A 15,283-nucleotide genomic window follows, 5' to 3' on the forward strand; every position below is an offset into this window, starting at 1 on the left:
ATAATTTGCTTTATTCATATGTAAACAGATGACCCAGCTTTAAAAAAAATGGTATTGATCGATCTGCTATGGCCTTGATCTTTGCCGAATTACCCGATTGAGAGTTCCAGCAATAGGATCCTAACAGCACTATGAATGTATCAGTTGTAACCTAAAGGCTATGCTTTCGAGCACAGCCAGCAAGTGTTCAATACGAATGACCATATTTAAGATTTGTGCTCTTGAAAAATAAACGAACATTACGTTAAATATACAGACGACGCTACTTTGATAGCTAAGTCACCGTTCCGTTAAAAGTCCCTGTAACGGGGTTGCGATGCACAATGCACAAAGAAAGCTGACTTTTTCAATCCTCGATAGTTAGTGAGCAGAAAATTGGCCCGTGTGCTCCAATCAAGAATGGAACGGCGAATTGAAACTGTACCTTCTTGTCTCGGTTGAACTGCTATTTCAAGAGTACATGAAATCTAATCGATGCATTTTCAAATAAAACGAAATACATACGTTACACTATCTCTTATCGTATTTTTCAAACGTGCGGGTAGAGTCATGAGTCTCTCGTTGTGGAGGCCCATCAATGGAATAAATCTCTCTACTCCAAGTATCCAGTTCGAATTATTCGTATAGCGAGAAGGTCGTAGTGATTAGCATTCACAGCTTATGTTGGAGAACGAAAGAAGTACATATGGTACACGCAACAATGCTGTTTGCAGCACATTTGTCTTACAAATCAGCACTCGATTTTAAATAGTCCATACATTGGGTAATGAAAAGCATACACAATTCGCCATTTGATGTTAGCCTGTCAGACGCAAAAAATATTTGCCGATTTTTGTGCCCGATACACGTGATTATGACGTCTATCAATATGATTGTTTGATATTCAAATGTTCCAGTAAAGTTCTGTTCCATACATCAAAACGCTCCCCTATCCGAGATAACACCCGTGGCGAGTCTCTTGCCACCACATCGAAGAATTTCTACGACAAAGTATAAAGTGGAATTGTCGGAACCTTAAAATTTTCCTTCTACTCCTCGCACTGAACGATCCTATTGGTGGAGGAAGAGCTTGGCTTCTCATCTGGTACTAATCTGTATCAACTCGGCGACCTTACATTCACCGTCTTGTGATTTTTTGCCTGCATTCATAAATACGATGCATCAAAATCTACAGTCACTCTGATCTAGATCAGTGTAAAAAGACCTAGGCCAGTTTAGTCTGATTCTCTTTACATTATTTGCCTTCACAAATACGTAACGCATTAACGCTGTGACTTATTCGATGTTGCTGATTCATATGTACGGTTAAACTGTGAAAGGGATGTATCATTTTTTCCTCTGCACGCAGCCGCTACCGATTCAGTCACTCTCGTCCCATCACAAAATACTCCAGAGACCGCATGATACGACCGATAATTTCGCCTCATTTCGAGACTACAGCTCATAGCTGCTTCTGTCTTTTAAACCTTGCTTAAAGCGCTTAATAGTTTTAATATTATATTCCAACATCGCATTTCAAAGCTACATCGAATTTGATCCCGCATCATAAGCGTTTTTGCGCTCTGAAAAAGATGTGCTCGCGACTTGTCAAATCTCTACGTGGAGAAGAAATCTGCGCACTCCATGCCTTTGACTTCCACTCATACCAATGCTCATTGCGGGCCGAACAGGCCTTACCTAGGATAAGATCAAATTTTGATCATATACACGTCAATAAGCGTACAGAGGTTGAGTTCGTAGGCTTTCTCACTAATGCAACTATTTTATAAATTTGCATTTTTCTATCAGAAAAATAGTTTAAAATTGACACAGTCAAGAGTAATACTGTATAATTCTAAGGAAAATTATATTCATGATCAGACGTACCTATGTGTATTACGGAACTCTCATTCACGAGTCTAGTCGTCATCTTGGATACCAACACCTCGTTGAATATGAATTATCATCTATTCACGAAGCGCAATTTGAAATTTGTTTGTCTGCACAGTGATGTATTCGAAACAATTGTACCAAAAGATTAAGGTGCAAGTATACAATCATAAAACCTTATTTCGCTATATCCTCCCCCACTATGCTGTGGTCCAAACTTTCGTATTTCTAAGACATTGTGCAAAAGTCAACGCATAATGAAGAACCTGTCCAATTCACCTATGCGTGCCTTTTTCAGAGCATACTTACACCCGAAGCACTCTCTTCATACTCTTTATTGAAAGGTTTGAAAAAGGCGCGGGATTCGCGTCCAATGCTACTTAAACAATGCTCGGTGAGGAAGTCGATGTATTTCCAAATTAGAACGGTCGCAGTGTATTTGTTTGTCTTGGCCAATTACCCTCGTCATCACACGAATTGATAAAGTCTAGACGAAAACCAAAAAGGAGGCGCTCTCCTAGCTCAACACTCTCTCTGACTGAGTAAGAAATTATGTACCTGTTTGCTTAGACGGGAGGGGTTTGCGACACCCCGTGGAGGAACCTATAGCGTACCCGTTTTTGAGGTGACGGGCTGGTTCATGGTTTTAGGCGCTCAGCTCAGCTCGTCTTGTCCCATGCGCACAAGTCACGCCGACTCTTGTCAGCTTCGTCATTTTGCAGCTACCCCGCTCGAGCAATACAAATCGCTTCGATCACACCAGCACATCGCAATTGATTTGCATCCATCTTGTGCGGTTTTATCGCGTCTGAGGTTGTTCGTTGGTAGGGCTGGTCCCTTTCACGCCCATGTGGGCGAGCATTCCACTCACACCAAGTGCGAAACGATTTAACCCGCAAGCTTTCTCTATCCCCATAGCCATTCGCCCTTACGAGTACCGCATGCCATAGAGTAGCAACCGCTGGGAAGTTTGTAGCCTTTATGAGAGGCGTACCTCGACGCCAAAATATGACGAGAGCACTGCTCTCAATTCGCACACTAAGTATAAAAGCGTATCATTCCACCCGTCTAAAGGGATCTTATGCCGGCTTATAATGAGTGGACTTCCGACTACCGTTTCGACTAATGTTTACAAGGTACGAGATGGACGTCGAGGTGGAACTCAGTATTCAACTTCTACTATCTGCACTCTGTTTGTCCAATTGACAGCTACAACAGCTAATGACCAGGCATCAATCTCAACACATGGAAGACTTTCATTTACTGGACGAAGTCGCGCTGCGACGGGCTGCACTACCTCCGTTCAAGCGTGATAAAAGCCGAGGGTGCGGCAGGTATAACGCGACAGGAATACGATGAGGAAGTGGATGTTTAAACTTTTATTAGCTTTCAAGTGAGTTTATCCCTTTTTCATCATTGGATTTTGGTATCAGCTCTGATTATTCTGCTAGCTCACCAAAATTTCGAGTGAATACCGGCCCCCCTTGCTCATCTAGCAGTACCGGCAAATCCCGCGGTTAGATATCATGAGCTTTCTCGGGTCATGGTAGCACGTCTACACCATCTGAAAGTCCCGGTGTATTCCCAAAAGTTATACGTTAGCTCTCAGATGCGCTTTCTAAGCTTTGCCATGACATCAAATGGTATGAGATACCTTTAGCAATTCAGAACTGTATTGCTTCTCTAGATCAGAGGGCGTTTGAGCTATTGCTTCGCCAGCTACTGTAATGCGCTTCAATATTGACTGGTTTGTGATAGCAGAATCGTGTTATTATTTCAGTATATATAGAACACTGTATGTATTCGTACCCTCCTTAGAAATAATGAAGTATACATCAAGCCCATTTTTTGCAACAGCCGTAAATAAACCGATGCAGCGCTGTCGCAATATAGTTTACGATCAAAAAGAGTGAAAAGCTGAATACATGGGTAGAATAATTGCACTCAATAAAACATTTTTACCCCACAGCAAATTCGTGAGTGTTTCGCCTGCCGATGTAATAGGTGGGTTGTTTTTGTGCATCTAGGGTGTTAGCGGTAGCATCATGCACCTTGCGCATGACGATGAATCTTATTGAGAGAATCCGATGTCGTTGCTACGAAGTGTAGTCGCGTGATCTCAGTAAGTCAGTTGCAATTATCAGCTCCTCGTTCACAAAGATCAAAGTCACTTCATGGTGGTGTCAAGATCACCTGTAAAGTTATCAAACTTAAACGTAAAATGAGTTGGAGCCTGTCGAGATACGTATTGAGTTACTTAGCGCATTCATTTTGCGCTGGATAAATCAGTACATACCTCTACCAACTCCAACAACAGTGGCAGCAATTCTCCAGCCACGCGGTCCTTCCGCGCGAGTACCTCAAAGGATATCTTTCATCCACGTTCCATTTGACGATCTGTTTGCGAATTGTCAGCGGCTCATATTCCCAATTTGTCACCTAGCACCCTGAGCGATGTTTACCAAATCTCCGCCTTAAAGTACAGTAGTTTTTCAAATATATTCGCTACCGGCAAGCCATGCTGGCGAAAATCTGTCAAGGAATCTCTTGGCTGTATCTTTACCAACGAGATTTTGCAGTCAGAGGCGAGATGAGTCACCGTGCAACGGGAGTCCATAACTATCACGATGCTAGTAGTACCGAATTCGAGTTTCCGCAGACCGTAGATAAAGAAGCTATGAAATGGATCGCAGACCGCAGATAAAGAACTATGAAATGGAATGCCAACAGTGTGCTGGAATCGGCAGGTTTGGGAGTGTTGCTGATGCATGCGCCGAGGATTGACCTGTTGACACGTCTCACACATGCCCACATAGGCACTTATCCACTTTTGAACATTGGACTACTAATAGACAATGCTCAGTAGGAATTTTTTTAATGGCCAAAGAAGAGGTATGAGCTGCCTCGTACAGTATCATGTGCTTGCATTCTTCATTCAAAGGCACCAGTACACGCCAAGTGGTATTTAAGACAGTGCTGTGATTTCTATCAGTCCTTGAGCAATACAGACATGCAGCCGCGCACTTCGATTAACGGATATCTGATTTCTTAGATGCCTTGCATCTCAATGCTTTCAGCAACTCAACACATGTTGCATTCCATCCGTACGCTAGACGTTTCGCCTCACCAGTAAGTGACATCTTCCATTCAATATACATCTTAGCTGGGCAACGCGAAAGCGTATTCGCCACAATTTTGAGCTGATATCGCCTATATTTTCTGCAAAGGTATACTCAACAGTGAAGGATACTCGTTTTGCAATTCTATGCGCGATATAATGTTACAACTTCGCTATGTGCATCAACGTATCATCTCTGAAAGTAATGATATCTTAGAACTAAGCAGGAGTACACAAAACTTAACGAGAATTGATTTTCAGTATCTTTCAGCTGAAAAGGCATAAACGCAATCACACGTTCATTACCATTGCCATATGCATTAAATGAACAGCGGCTTATTGCTAAGAGTGAAGCGTCTCAGACGACGTGGAGCTGGCGATCTATATTGGACGATGCAGATTCAAGACACGCATAGAAACTGTCCTTCGCGGCCAGAAAGAATGCTTGTTACCGTACCTTAACAGTATTTTAAAATCTTCCAAGGTGTATGGTGAAGGAAGATTCGTGTTATGTATGTATAACTTGCACTGTACTTGTCTAAATAAATGATGAAAACAAGTCATTTCCTCAACTTCTTTTTAAAAACAAGATTATCTTAATTTTTGCAAGGTCTGCCCGAAAACCATATTCTTATGCAGTGACCCAAACAAAAAATTCGCCGGCGCCAAAGATAAAACCTGTTTAGATTGTCGGACGCATTTCAAGTGCAATTACTAATCAGAAGCTCGTTAATGTATAATTTGGTCTCCACATCCGGCTCCACGTGTTCTGCACGACTATGGACGAACGTATGGTCGAAATAGGTTGAAGCATAGCCACGGTGTGGTCATTACTAGATGTTTGAATGTTGCTAGCGCATCAGAGAATCTCAGTGGCATCATGAACCGTTCGGAGCATTGCACTTGAAATACTCGCTGTAGTACTTCGCTGTCTTTCATTATCAGTTAAGATAATCATCGACTAGGCACAGGGCACTGAAGAAAATGCCCAAGTGCAACTATGTTTATGAGGGGATATTGGTTGCATTGAACTTATTATAAACGTGCACAATTCATCCTTTGCAGATGACTCATTTCGCACAGATTGTAAGCACCGACGAGAAAAAACTAACTATTTCTTGCTAGAGCCGCCTTGTGCTTTGTTCTCTTCTCTCACGGTAAATGCATCAATCACAGCAGCCTATCTCCGTGGTATGGGCAATCATCGTGTGGCGCATGTGACCCCGGGGACTATGTCAGTTTCTTAATGCATTTCCTAATCCAGGGGGAATAGCATGGCGGGTCTCTTCTCACCACGTCCTCAACAAAGGGTAAAATTAATATGTAGGTCTTGCACAAAGCTCTTCCACTTTTCTAACTTGGTGCTGGGCGAGCATCCACAATGACAGATTCATCCACGACTCATGGTGTGCTAAGCTCCTCCTCCGGTACTAGCCGTGCCATTTCGGTGACTCAATCAGCTTGCACCTCCTTGCAGATATAACTTTGCGAAGTATATTCTGTCAAAGACACTGAGAGAAGCATTACAAGTTCTAGGACTTTGTCACTCTGTTCCAAAAGTATTGCCTACCCGAGCCCGCTTTGGCTAGCACACCAAAGACAGGTTTGTCGTCCTGTCGAAGCGAGAGCGTTTTGAGTACTTATAATTCATACCAACTAACACTTACCATTTTGAGACAGTGTTCATCAAAAGTCGGCTAGCTTGAAGTGATCAATGAAGTCATATAACACACACCCTAAAGCTAGCAGTTCATGTGCCCAGCAGATATTTCTTTTTCAAGGATCCAGCACTCTCATCCAAACTGAGTACTTATTATGATGCTTCATAAAGTTATTTGTGCACGTTACTTCAAACTTCTTATTTTAGGTGGATAGCAGTGCTATGTCTATCTACACCATACTCAAGTACGTATTCTGTTAGTCCCAGTCTTTTTTGCGAAGCGGTACAGAAGAGACAAAGATGATTCACATTCATATGAAAACAGCAGACGACCGAACAGCCCTTACATCCCCACCAGACGCACTGTATTTAAACGACGACAACTTTTCTTAGCTGAAAATTGCGCAAATTATTTCTTTTGCATCCATTTCCATAAAAAATGTGTTAAAACACATTTTTGATCTGACATAAACTCAATATTTTGCGGATCAAACTTATGAAAATGCCACCTGAAATAGTTGACTTGACGAAAAGTGTAATTTTGTGATGGCTCTCAGGTCGAATCGTTTTGCAATCTTTGAGCTTGTTTCACTAATTCTCGATTGTCTACTATGACTTCCAACTTATTGAGGAAGGTAGTGAGTCTACTACTACTTCATTTGTCAGACCACTGATTACACTTCCCTGAATTATTTCCTTGAAAAAAGCCGTGAAGATGATAGCATAGTCTACCTGAAACCATCGACATACCAATGCTGGTCGAGACATCCCCTCGACAATAATTCCTCTCAGTTTAAACATCTTGTGATTTTGAACGCCTGACTGAACTCGGAGTATACTGAATTGTGCTACAATTAGCTAGCACTCCAGCGAAAGCGACATTCTCAAGCATCACTTTGTCGTCTGCCACATTTCATGAATGAAGTGGTAGAAAACGTTGATGGACTTTGTCTTGCTGCATACACAGGGGGTAGGTAGTTTGGCCAGCGCAATTGAACATCGATTATTTTCAAAAATCGTGGCGTCTTGATTGGCACACATATAGCAGAATATTTTGACCTAGCCATCGTTAGGATAAAAGAAGCCATTGAAGATATTCTTTTTTATGCACACCATATTAGTGGGACAAAGCCTACTACGCACCTCGCGATAAGGACTCGACTTATATTTTGCTCGCATATGTCCGGTCACAAAAGACTATCAACTTCAATAGGCTAATAATGGTATCCTAAGTCAGTGTTATCTTTCTAAATGTTTTGGACAATTCTGTCGGAGCATCTTTTAGTAGATAATGATTCAGAGAATAGCCGCATGCCCATTCCTTGCTTACTGACGTTTTTTCTATTGAAGTCGAAAGCACAGTCGAAGTTGGCAAGTCCGCTCGATTACAACAGTCTCCATCTAATTGTTTATCATCAGCTTTTCGTGTCACAAGAAAGATTGAGTTGTGGAGTAGATCCCGAATGATTTTTTTACATCAGCTTTCTATCTTAGTTTCCGGACAATATTAATCAAATGTATATGAGGATGGAGCGTAATGCGGTACGATATGGTCCGGTCGTGCAATTCCTGAATGTCGTATGACTAGGCTTAAAAAGATATTCGAAAAGGTCAAAAATGAAAAGCGCACTGTTTTTTTTTAAAAAAAATGTATTCATTATCTATTGCTAGGGTTCGTTTTTGGAGTAATGCATACTACTCGGAGTGCACAGACAAATTTAAAGCTCAAACGCTCGTTTCGGTTGTCAGAATGAAATCATGTTTCAACGTAGTGCCAAGCGAAAAAAGCACATTTTGTTCGAGGACGAATGGGATATATTCGTTGAGTTAAATTTTGATATTTTGTCAGGGCCTCAGAAGAGTCAAACCGAGAAACAGCTGCAACCTCCTAACCTGAGCCAGTGCGGTTGAAGGGAAAGTCTACTCCACTTTACTTCTCTTCTCTTCTCTTCTCTTCTCTTCTTCCGAAGAAAGCAAGTTATGAAAATATAAACATTATAAGGATGTTTTGTCCATGTTACTATTTGACGGCAGATCATTCAGTACCACGGGTTACTGACAGGAAACTCCATTCACTCGTGGAAGGAGTGACCGGATATTCCAGGTATTTGGGGCTTTACTCACTACCTCCATCAATAGCGCTTATGAATCTGAAAGAATAACCCGTGGAGTATGCGCAATAGATTGCAATTCAGTGCGATAACTACAATGGTACGATGGATCTTGAATAGAATCTGATCCCGTCATTTGTCATGGATGACTCTGACTCGCAGAGCGCGGAGCAAGATAGTGATTTTTTTTCTCGAGAATCAAATGGGCTTTTCCACCCATTCTAGACGTGATACTACGACGTTGACACGAGAGATACAACCACGCGTGTTGCCTCCCGATAGGGGAGGGCGTTATGATACTGCCAGGATTCCCGAGGTTAGTATTGCGTCAAACGGCTATGGCCCACACCGAGAAAGCAGTGAAACATCACTGACGCATATTCTTTCGGGCAACGAACGAAGCGGGCTTAGCAAAAAAAAGATTTCCACAATCGACACCTGATTGGCTGCTTTGTGTTCAGCATCATCAACTTGGGTAAAATTATTGTTCAGAGCTTATGGTAAAATTTGGCATCACTCTTTGCGGTGAGTATTTTGAGCGAAATAATCTCGTAAAGATACCGCCGGGACTGTATAGTGCACCAAAGACATCCAATCTTCCGGTGACCTAGCTGTATAGGCCACATCGTGGCTATGCACAAATCTTTTTTGACAATGTATTCGTCCATAGGCGCACAGAGCACACGATAACGTATATGGATACCTATACTAAAACACTTGTGAGTAGTGCTCAAGTATATGCTCTCAAATAGACTCTTCGCAAATGTATGGAAGTGTCTTTGGCGCGAACAAAATTATCTTTCTGGACAAAATTTTTTAAGTAGCAAAGTTTAAGCATATCTAACGGAGATGAACGTCGTCGCATATAGATTAGTGCTCCCGCCCCAAAATAGCTTTACGAAGTAGCTTGACTTGGTCTACTTTTTACTCAAACTAGGACCACCAATCACGATTTCTCTCAGAAGAGATGTATAAAAGTGTAGATATTCCTGATCTCAATATCGGACGCACGACATGTCTCCTATGAGAGTCGTCGTGCCACAACAACCAAAAATTTCATAAGAGCCAGCCGTGGGAGGGGTCGACCTCTACAGGCACTGCAGGGTGAGCAATTAATTACCATTTTCTACAAAGGACATTTGGTAGACCGTCAATTTTGCAAGGACTGTTTCAATACCTTGTGAAGCGGAAAATTTTCTTAATCTGAAAACTTAAGGATGTTTGAGGCTTCCATGGCGAATGTGTCTCTGGTTACGTGGCCGCTTCCAACCTGGAGCATATTTGGTCTTGTATCTCTCAATGAAAAGGCAAGGTAGCAGCGCAATTCCCGTTAGTGGGACTCGACAAATCTTGCGGCGAATAAGTCCTTGGTCAGAATCTATGATAGCTCTCAAATGGAGACAAATGGCGCTGGAATCCGCCGGATCTCGAGGAAAAAGGAGCATCAGCGTCGTGCTTTATACTATGCGAAAATGAACATGAGATGGTGTGACTTCTTGACCTAGATAGGAGCCTTCTTCCGTTTGCTTTAATCTCGCAAAAAGTGTATAGAAATTTGGCACCAGCACGGCGTGAGCTTTTGGACGGTCTAAGACCTTCATCACGGCATGATGATTAAGGCAAGATTCGGTGCGACTTTTGCGCTTGCAGTCAACAAACTAGACTCCTAGAATTGCAATGCGTAGTAGGTGTCAGCCTTAAGTGACGAAAAATTCAGCAAGTAATTAAACGACAAATTTGGTGGCTTACATAATTTTCCGCCTGGTTCTGTTGACATTCGTAACTTAAATTTCAATGCATACTCGAAACGGCGCAAGCAATGGCTGCTCGACCTCGTACTTCATACTCGCGCGTGCCACCGGCGGATTCTCATGACATCGACGAAATTGACGAGGATGACGTAGACCAGCAGTCAAATTCGCATCTAAAACGATCTCAGCAAGCGGTGCTGTGGAGCACAAGACTACATGCTTTACTATGGGTCGCCGCCGCTGGACTTGTAGCTTATGGAACTGACTTTTTCAGTGTCATCTTCACAGACCCGCGTGTCATTCGGTACGAGCAGAGTGACAAGTCAGAGCAGTTAGTAGCTAATAAATTAAGTTGTGTAGGGAATTTTTTCAGGTAGCGCTTATCTGCACAGGAATTAACATCTGCATCACGGTGTATCTAGCCCTGTATTTGCCATACATAAAGCGAATTGAGCTTGAATGGAGCGTATATTGCCCACGAGTCATCCCAAGTGCCACAATTGTGGGTGTCATAGCCACTTTCTGCTACTTGTGTGCTTTTTGGCCGATCTGGGGGCTGCTCACACCGGGACTTCTTGCACTTTTGTCCATCGGAGCGCTTATGACGGCACACTTCCTGCCGTCAATTTAAAATTTAACAAAGTGCAAAACGTGACGATCACGTATTTGTACCGAAAGACTAGATTTAAATAATAAATCGATTCACAGTTAGCATAATTCAGGGTAAAACGTTGTCGCAACCGCAATGCGTGCACTGGATGCATAATGAATCCGCGCTGTTGTCAATTAGCGTTTGTTTTCTAAATGACGGGTCGGCAGAGCATGTGTTGCTAAATGACACATACAAGTCAATTTGATACTCAGGTGAGACTGAACAAGGTACTTACCGGTGCGTTATAAAGGCATTTACAATCTTTTCCCGAAAATCTTCAAGCAATGAAGTATACACGCACTTGGCACGGAATGTGAAGCCACAGCTGCACAAAATAAAGGGAGTAGACGCTTGTGCATCCTTGTGTTCTCGAAGGTAGCCCGCTTTACAACTGGGACATAGTACTTGAATAGAAGTATGCTGCTGCTCCTTAGCATTCGAATGCTCTAAATCGTCCATAAGTTCCATACCTGCTAACATGGCTTCAAGCTCAGCGTCTTCAAGTTCGGCCATGTGCTCAGCTAAACGCAGCTCATTGTCTCCCTCTTCGTTCTTCTCTTTCTCAAATTCATGACGCAGCGCATCCTCTAGCGCATGGATAATCTCTAAATATTCACTTTCTTTCAAATGACCTAAAAGCAACATGTCGTCTACGGAGACTGCAGCAGCAGGAGAAGCGGATAGCGAAGCCTTGTGCTGTTCATTGGCCACAAGAAGCTGTATTTCCTCCGAGACACTTGATGAAGACCCTGGACTGCGAAGCTTAGCCATCAGCTGAGCACGGTCTCTTTTAATTCGCTGCAGACAGCGCTGATGAAGCTGCGCCTTACATACAGGTGGAGACAATGATAAACGCTTAAGCGGTATGCGTTGTTTTAATGGTGGTGTCATTTTGATTTTCCAGTTGTTTCCTATTTCAAAGTACAAAAACTCATAACTGTAAACTGGAACACGCTCTATTTATTTGGGCTAAGTCGACCTCGTCTTGTGTCTGATACATGAGATGCGTCATTTCCGATTCGGTAATGCTATGAAGTACCAAGAACGTCGTATACTTGGCTTGCAACTGCCGAAAGGCTGCTAGCTCGTACAACACATCGTAGTGCAAGACTTGACTGCGCATCTTCTTTTGAGTAGCCGACCACGACTTGAGCCCACGGTCTCGAGCATTTGAATACATTTTTCGTTTGTCACATAACAATTTACGCAGCACTTTTACCTTAAGCGAAAGAGGAACTTTCGCAGAAACAGGCACAAGTTGGTTTGGTGACGGCACTTGAAGCAAAGACAAGTGGTTACTACAGCGACAATTCTTTTTGTGGTTTAACAAATGTTCATCAAACTCTGGCGACTCAGTAGACAAATTCCGATGGATTTTGCAGAAGTCAGCAGTGTGAAATTGAGTCATTTCTGTCGTATTATGCCCCATATTATCCCGACGAGTTTGTGCGGTACTTATCGATTTTGTTCGTTTCGAAGTTCTGGAAAAATGAGAGATTGGCGAAGAATTTGCACTTTTCAATGATTGAAAGTCTATGGTAGCTCCACCCTCAAGCATGCGTATAGCACCGCCACTGCGGGAATGCCGATGCATGCCATTCAAACGTTTAGACTGTTGTTTTTGTGGCTTTTCGTCTCTTATTTGTTGAAGCATGGCAAGAAGTGATGAATCTTTCCGGGATCGTGAGTCAGAATCGCTGGGCAGCAAATTTTTTTCCGATGTCCCAACACGATGACTTTTGATCCTGCGCTCCATATTCGCCCAAACAATTAGCAGTAACTTGACCCGTGCAGCTGTAATGGCTCGCCAAGAGCGCCACATTGATTGAAATTCTCGCACGCGTTTCCGAAAGCGCAAGATAATGCGCCGAAATTTGACGTCTTGGAAGTCAAACCATGCTGTCACGATAAGTACCACATCACTCCTTCGTTCACGATGATGCTTTTGCTTAAGCCAGACACGAGCACTTCGCTGTAGTTGAATCACTGCAACAATAAACGAAGGCATGCGAAAAGCTGCCGACGACAGCGAAAAGGACGGTTGAGAGCGAGTCAGTTGCAAAAGACGTCGTTGTCGCCAAAACCGTTGAAGCCGCTTAATCATTTCTAGAAAATTTTGGTGAGATTTCTTAAATTCAAGTAGCCATTTGTTCGAACTACCAGCAAGTTCGACAATGACTAACCACTGACTCTGTATGTCATTGTGACAACCGAATTTTACGCATTGGTCGTGACAAACCTGCCAGCGACTGCTAGTGCGTTGCATTTTATATTCCCTTGCAGCATCCAACTCCTGCTTGCGCTTGTTTGCTTGATTTATTTTGCAGTCGGTGGCTGAAGGAAGTAAAGGCGTCTGCAAGCGTTTATGCAAACCTTGCGTCCTCGGGCTGATACAATTTTTGGCTACGATGTCAGCGCCATGCTCTGCAATATGCTGCTTCTTTTCCCGTAAACGATGAGCCTCTATTTGCTTCAGCAGATTGGGCACATTACGCAACTCATTTATCCGCGACGAGAGGCTGCGCGAGTGAAGAACCATAGCGGTTTCGTGTCGCATGACACTTCGTCTTGTATAAAGATGGCTTACATCGATACTGGGCTTTTCAGGGTAAACAAGCAACGCTGTTTCGGTTGGTGTAGCTGCTGAGATCTCTGGTTGGGACTTGAGCAAATTGTTCTGGGCCCTAGCATTGTATATCGGAAAAAATTGCGATGTCTGCTCGGATGTCTCCGGTAACTTATCGTGATGATTGTACTCGTGATCAAACGGCATGTGCTTTTTTGGCCGTGCAGCTGCAACACGCTTGCTGTAGGTCGAAGTCAACGTCGGATAACTCGTCGGTTTCATCGGCAAGCGAACTTCGTCATTCTTTCCTATCACTCTTACATGCGACTTGCTAAGATTGGAAGTATCCTCTAGCAGCTTATTGGCCTCTAACTGCTTTGTTTCTCTCAGTCGATGCCGATATATCAGCCATTCTTCAGGGGCTTTCAATGCTTCAAAAGCCTTTCTCGATTCGTTTTCACAGTTGGAGCCTTGATAAACATTTTCAGATTGAAGTATTTGATTCAAAATGTTCATTGTGGCAGATGCTTCATCAGCACACTTATGTGCATGACTGCCTGGAATTTTCGGCGGGTCTTTTACGTTCATGGTCAATCTCGTATTTGCTCGAAGTCTTTGCTGAGCCAGCTGAGGTGCTGATACAATTTTCGTTTTGATACTTTCGTGAAAAAGACGGCAATGGTCATCGTCTACAGCCATCGCATCAGACGACTGTTCGAGCGATGATTGTTGTGCAGCGATTGCAGCGTAAGTTTCGGCATTATAAGATCTCAGATGAAATCCATCTCGAACAGTGAAGGTCTTCCTGAATGTGTTGGATTCCTGTCGATTCTTCATATGCTGAGTTGAGTCAGTAACATACATATTTTCTTTCTAGCCAGCAGACGTTGGTTGGTCAAGTCCTCAAGAATGTCTCAGGCATACAATGATTTGTAAAGAGATAGTTCTCACTAGAGTGCACTCGTGGTGGTACAGGCGGGGAAGCGAAAGTCAAAGCTGTATAACGAGTTCAAAACAGGTAAATCGCTCACGTAACGAGAATTAGTAAGAAATAACTTTAAAATTAGATTTTAGTGTGATAGGGTGCTATCAACACCTCCCAGCCCATCTCTTTCAGGGACCGTATTCCTTTCAATCACCACAGTCTTCCATAGCCTAAAAATTCGAAGCCTACAGAGCCGTCGAGGCGCCCTTCTACACCAAGTGCTTTAAAGTGCTAAGACTTCGAAACACCGAAGGGATCTGCTTGCGGTGCTGTACGTAGCATTCTAGGTAACTTCACAAACAATTGCCGGAAACATCATCGTGTGCCATTATATTGATAACGAGAACAGTGATTGAGAAGTACGCTGTGGGGTTTCGACAACACGTTAAAAACGATGTACGAGTCGAAATTTTAGGCGCTGCTCAAATCAGCGCCAGACACGATTCAGTGGATGGAAGCATAACGGCGCGAGAGCACGCAATTAGGATTCTGAAGACGGGCTCTGTGACGGGTCACACGGCACCTTGCACAGAGGAAGCTTGACTTCCAAGAGTATTCAAACTCTAAGTGA

General features: G+C 43.1%; 4 protein-coding genes across 4 annotated transcripts; 2 read left to right on the forward strand and 2 right to left on the reverse strand.

Moving 5' to 3' along the window:
• Positions 1-7,200: 7,200 nt before the first annotated feature.
• PHALS_01820 (uncharacterized protein) lies at positions 7,201-7,448 on the reverse strand (the record flags this gene model as incomplete). Its single annotated transcript, XM_024716285.1, has 2 exons — positions 7,201-7,253; positions 7,316-7,448. The coding sequence occupies 2 exons, from the start codon at positions 7,446-7,448 to the stop codon at positions 7,201-7,203; spliced, it is 186 nt and encodes a 61-aa protein (XP_024581899.1).
• Positions 7,449-8,295: 847 nt separating this feature from the next.
• Positions 8,296-8,558, forward strand: PHALS_01821 (uncharacterized protein; the record flags this gene model as incomplete). The annotated part of the gene is made up of 2 exons (XM_024716286.1): positions 8,296-8,319; positions 8,397-8,558. 2 exons carry the CDS (start codon positions 8,296-8,298, stop codon positions 8,556-8,558), a joined length of 186 nt encoding a protein of 61 aa, XP_024581900.1.
• A 2,019-nt stretch (positions 8,559-10,577) lies between these two features.
• PHALS_01822 (uncharacterized protein) lies at positions 10,578-11,140 on the forward strand (the record flags this gene model as incomplete). The annotated part of the gene is made up of 2 exons (XM_024716287.1): positions 10,578-10,813; positions 10,870-11,140. The coding sequence occupies 2 exons, from the start codon at positions 10,578-10,580 to the stop codon at positions 11,138-11,140; spliced, it is 507 nt and encodes a 168-aa protein (XP_024581901.1).
• Positions 11,141-11,227: 87 nt separating this feature from the next.
• PHALS_01823 (RPA-interacting protein, C-terminal domain) lies at positions 11,228-14,591 on the reverse strand (the record flags this gene model as incomplete). The annotated part of the gene is made up of 3 exons (XM_024716288.1): positions 11,228-11,339; positions 11,397-12,098; positions 12,160-14,591. 3 exons carry the CDS (start codon positions 14,589-14,591, stop codon positions 11,228-11,230), a joined length of 3,246 nt encoding a protein of 1,081 aa, XP_024581902.1.
• Between the last annotated feature and the right edge of the window lie 692 nt (positions 14,592-15,283).

The sequence above is a fragment of the Plasmopara halstedii genome (genome assembly GCF_900000015.1).
Source record: "Plasmopara halstedii genome assembly, contig: Scaffold_1594, whole genome shotgun sequence".
In the NCBI taxonomy this organism is placed as follows: Eukaryota; Oomycota; class Peronosporomycetes; order Peronosporales; family Peronosporaceae; genus Plasmopara; species Plasmopara halstedii.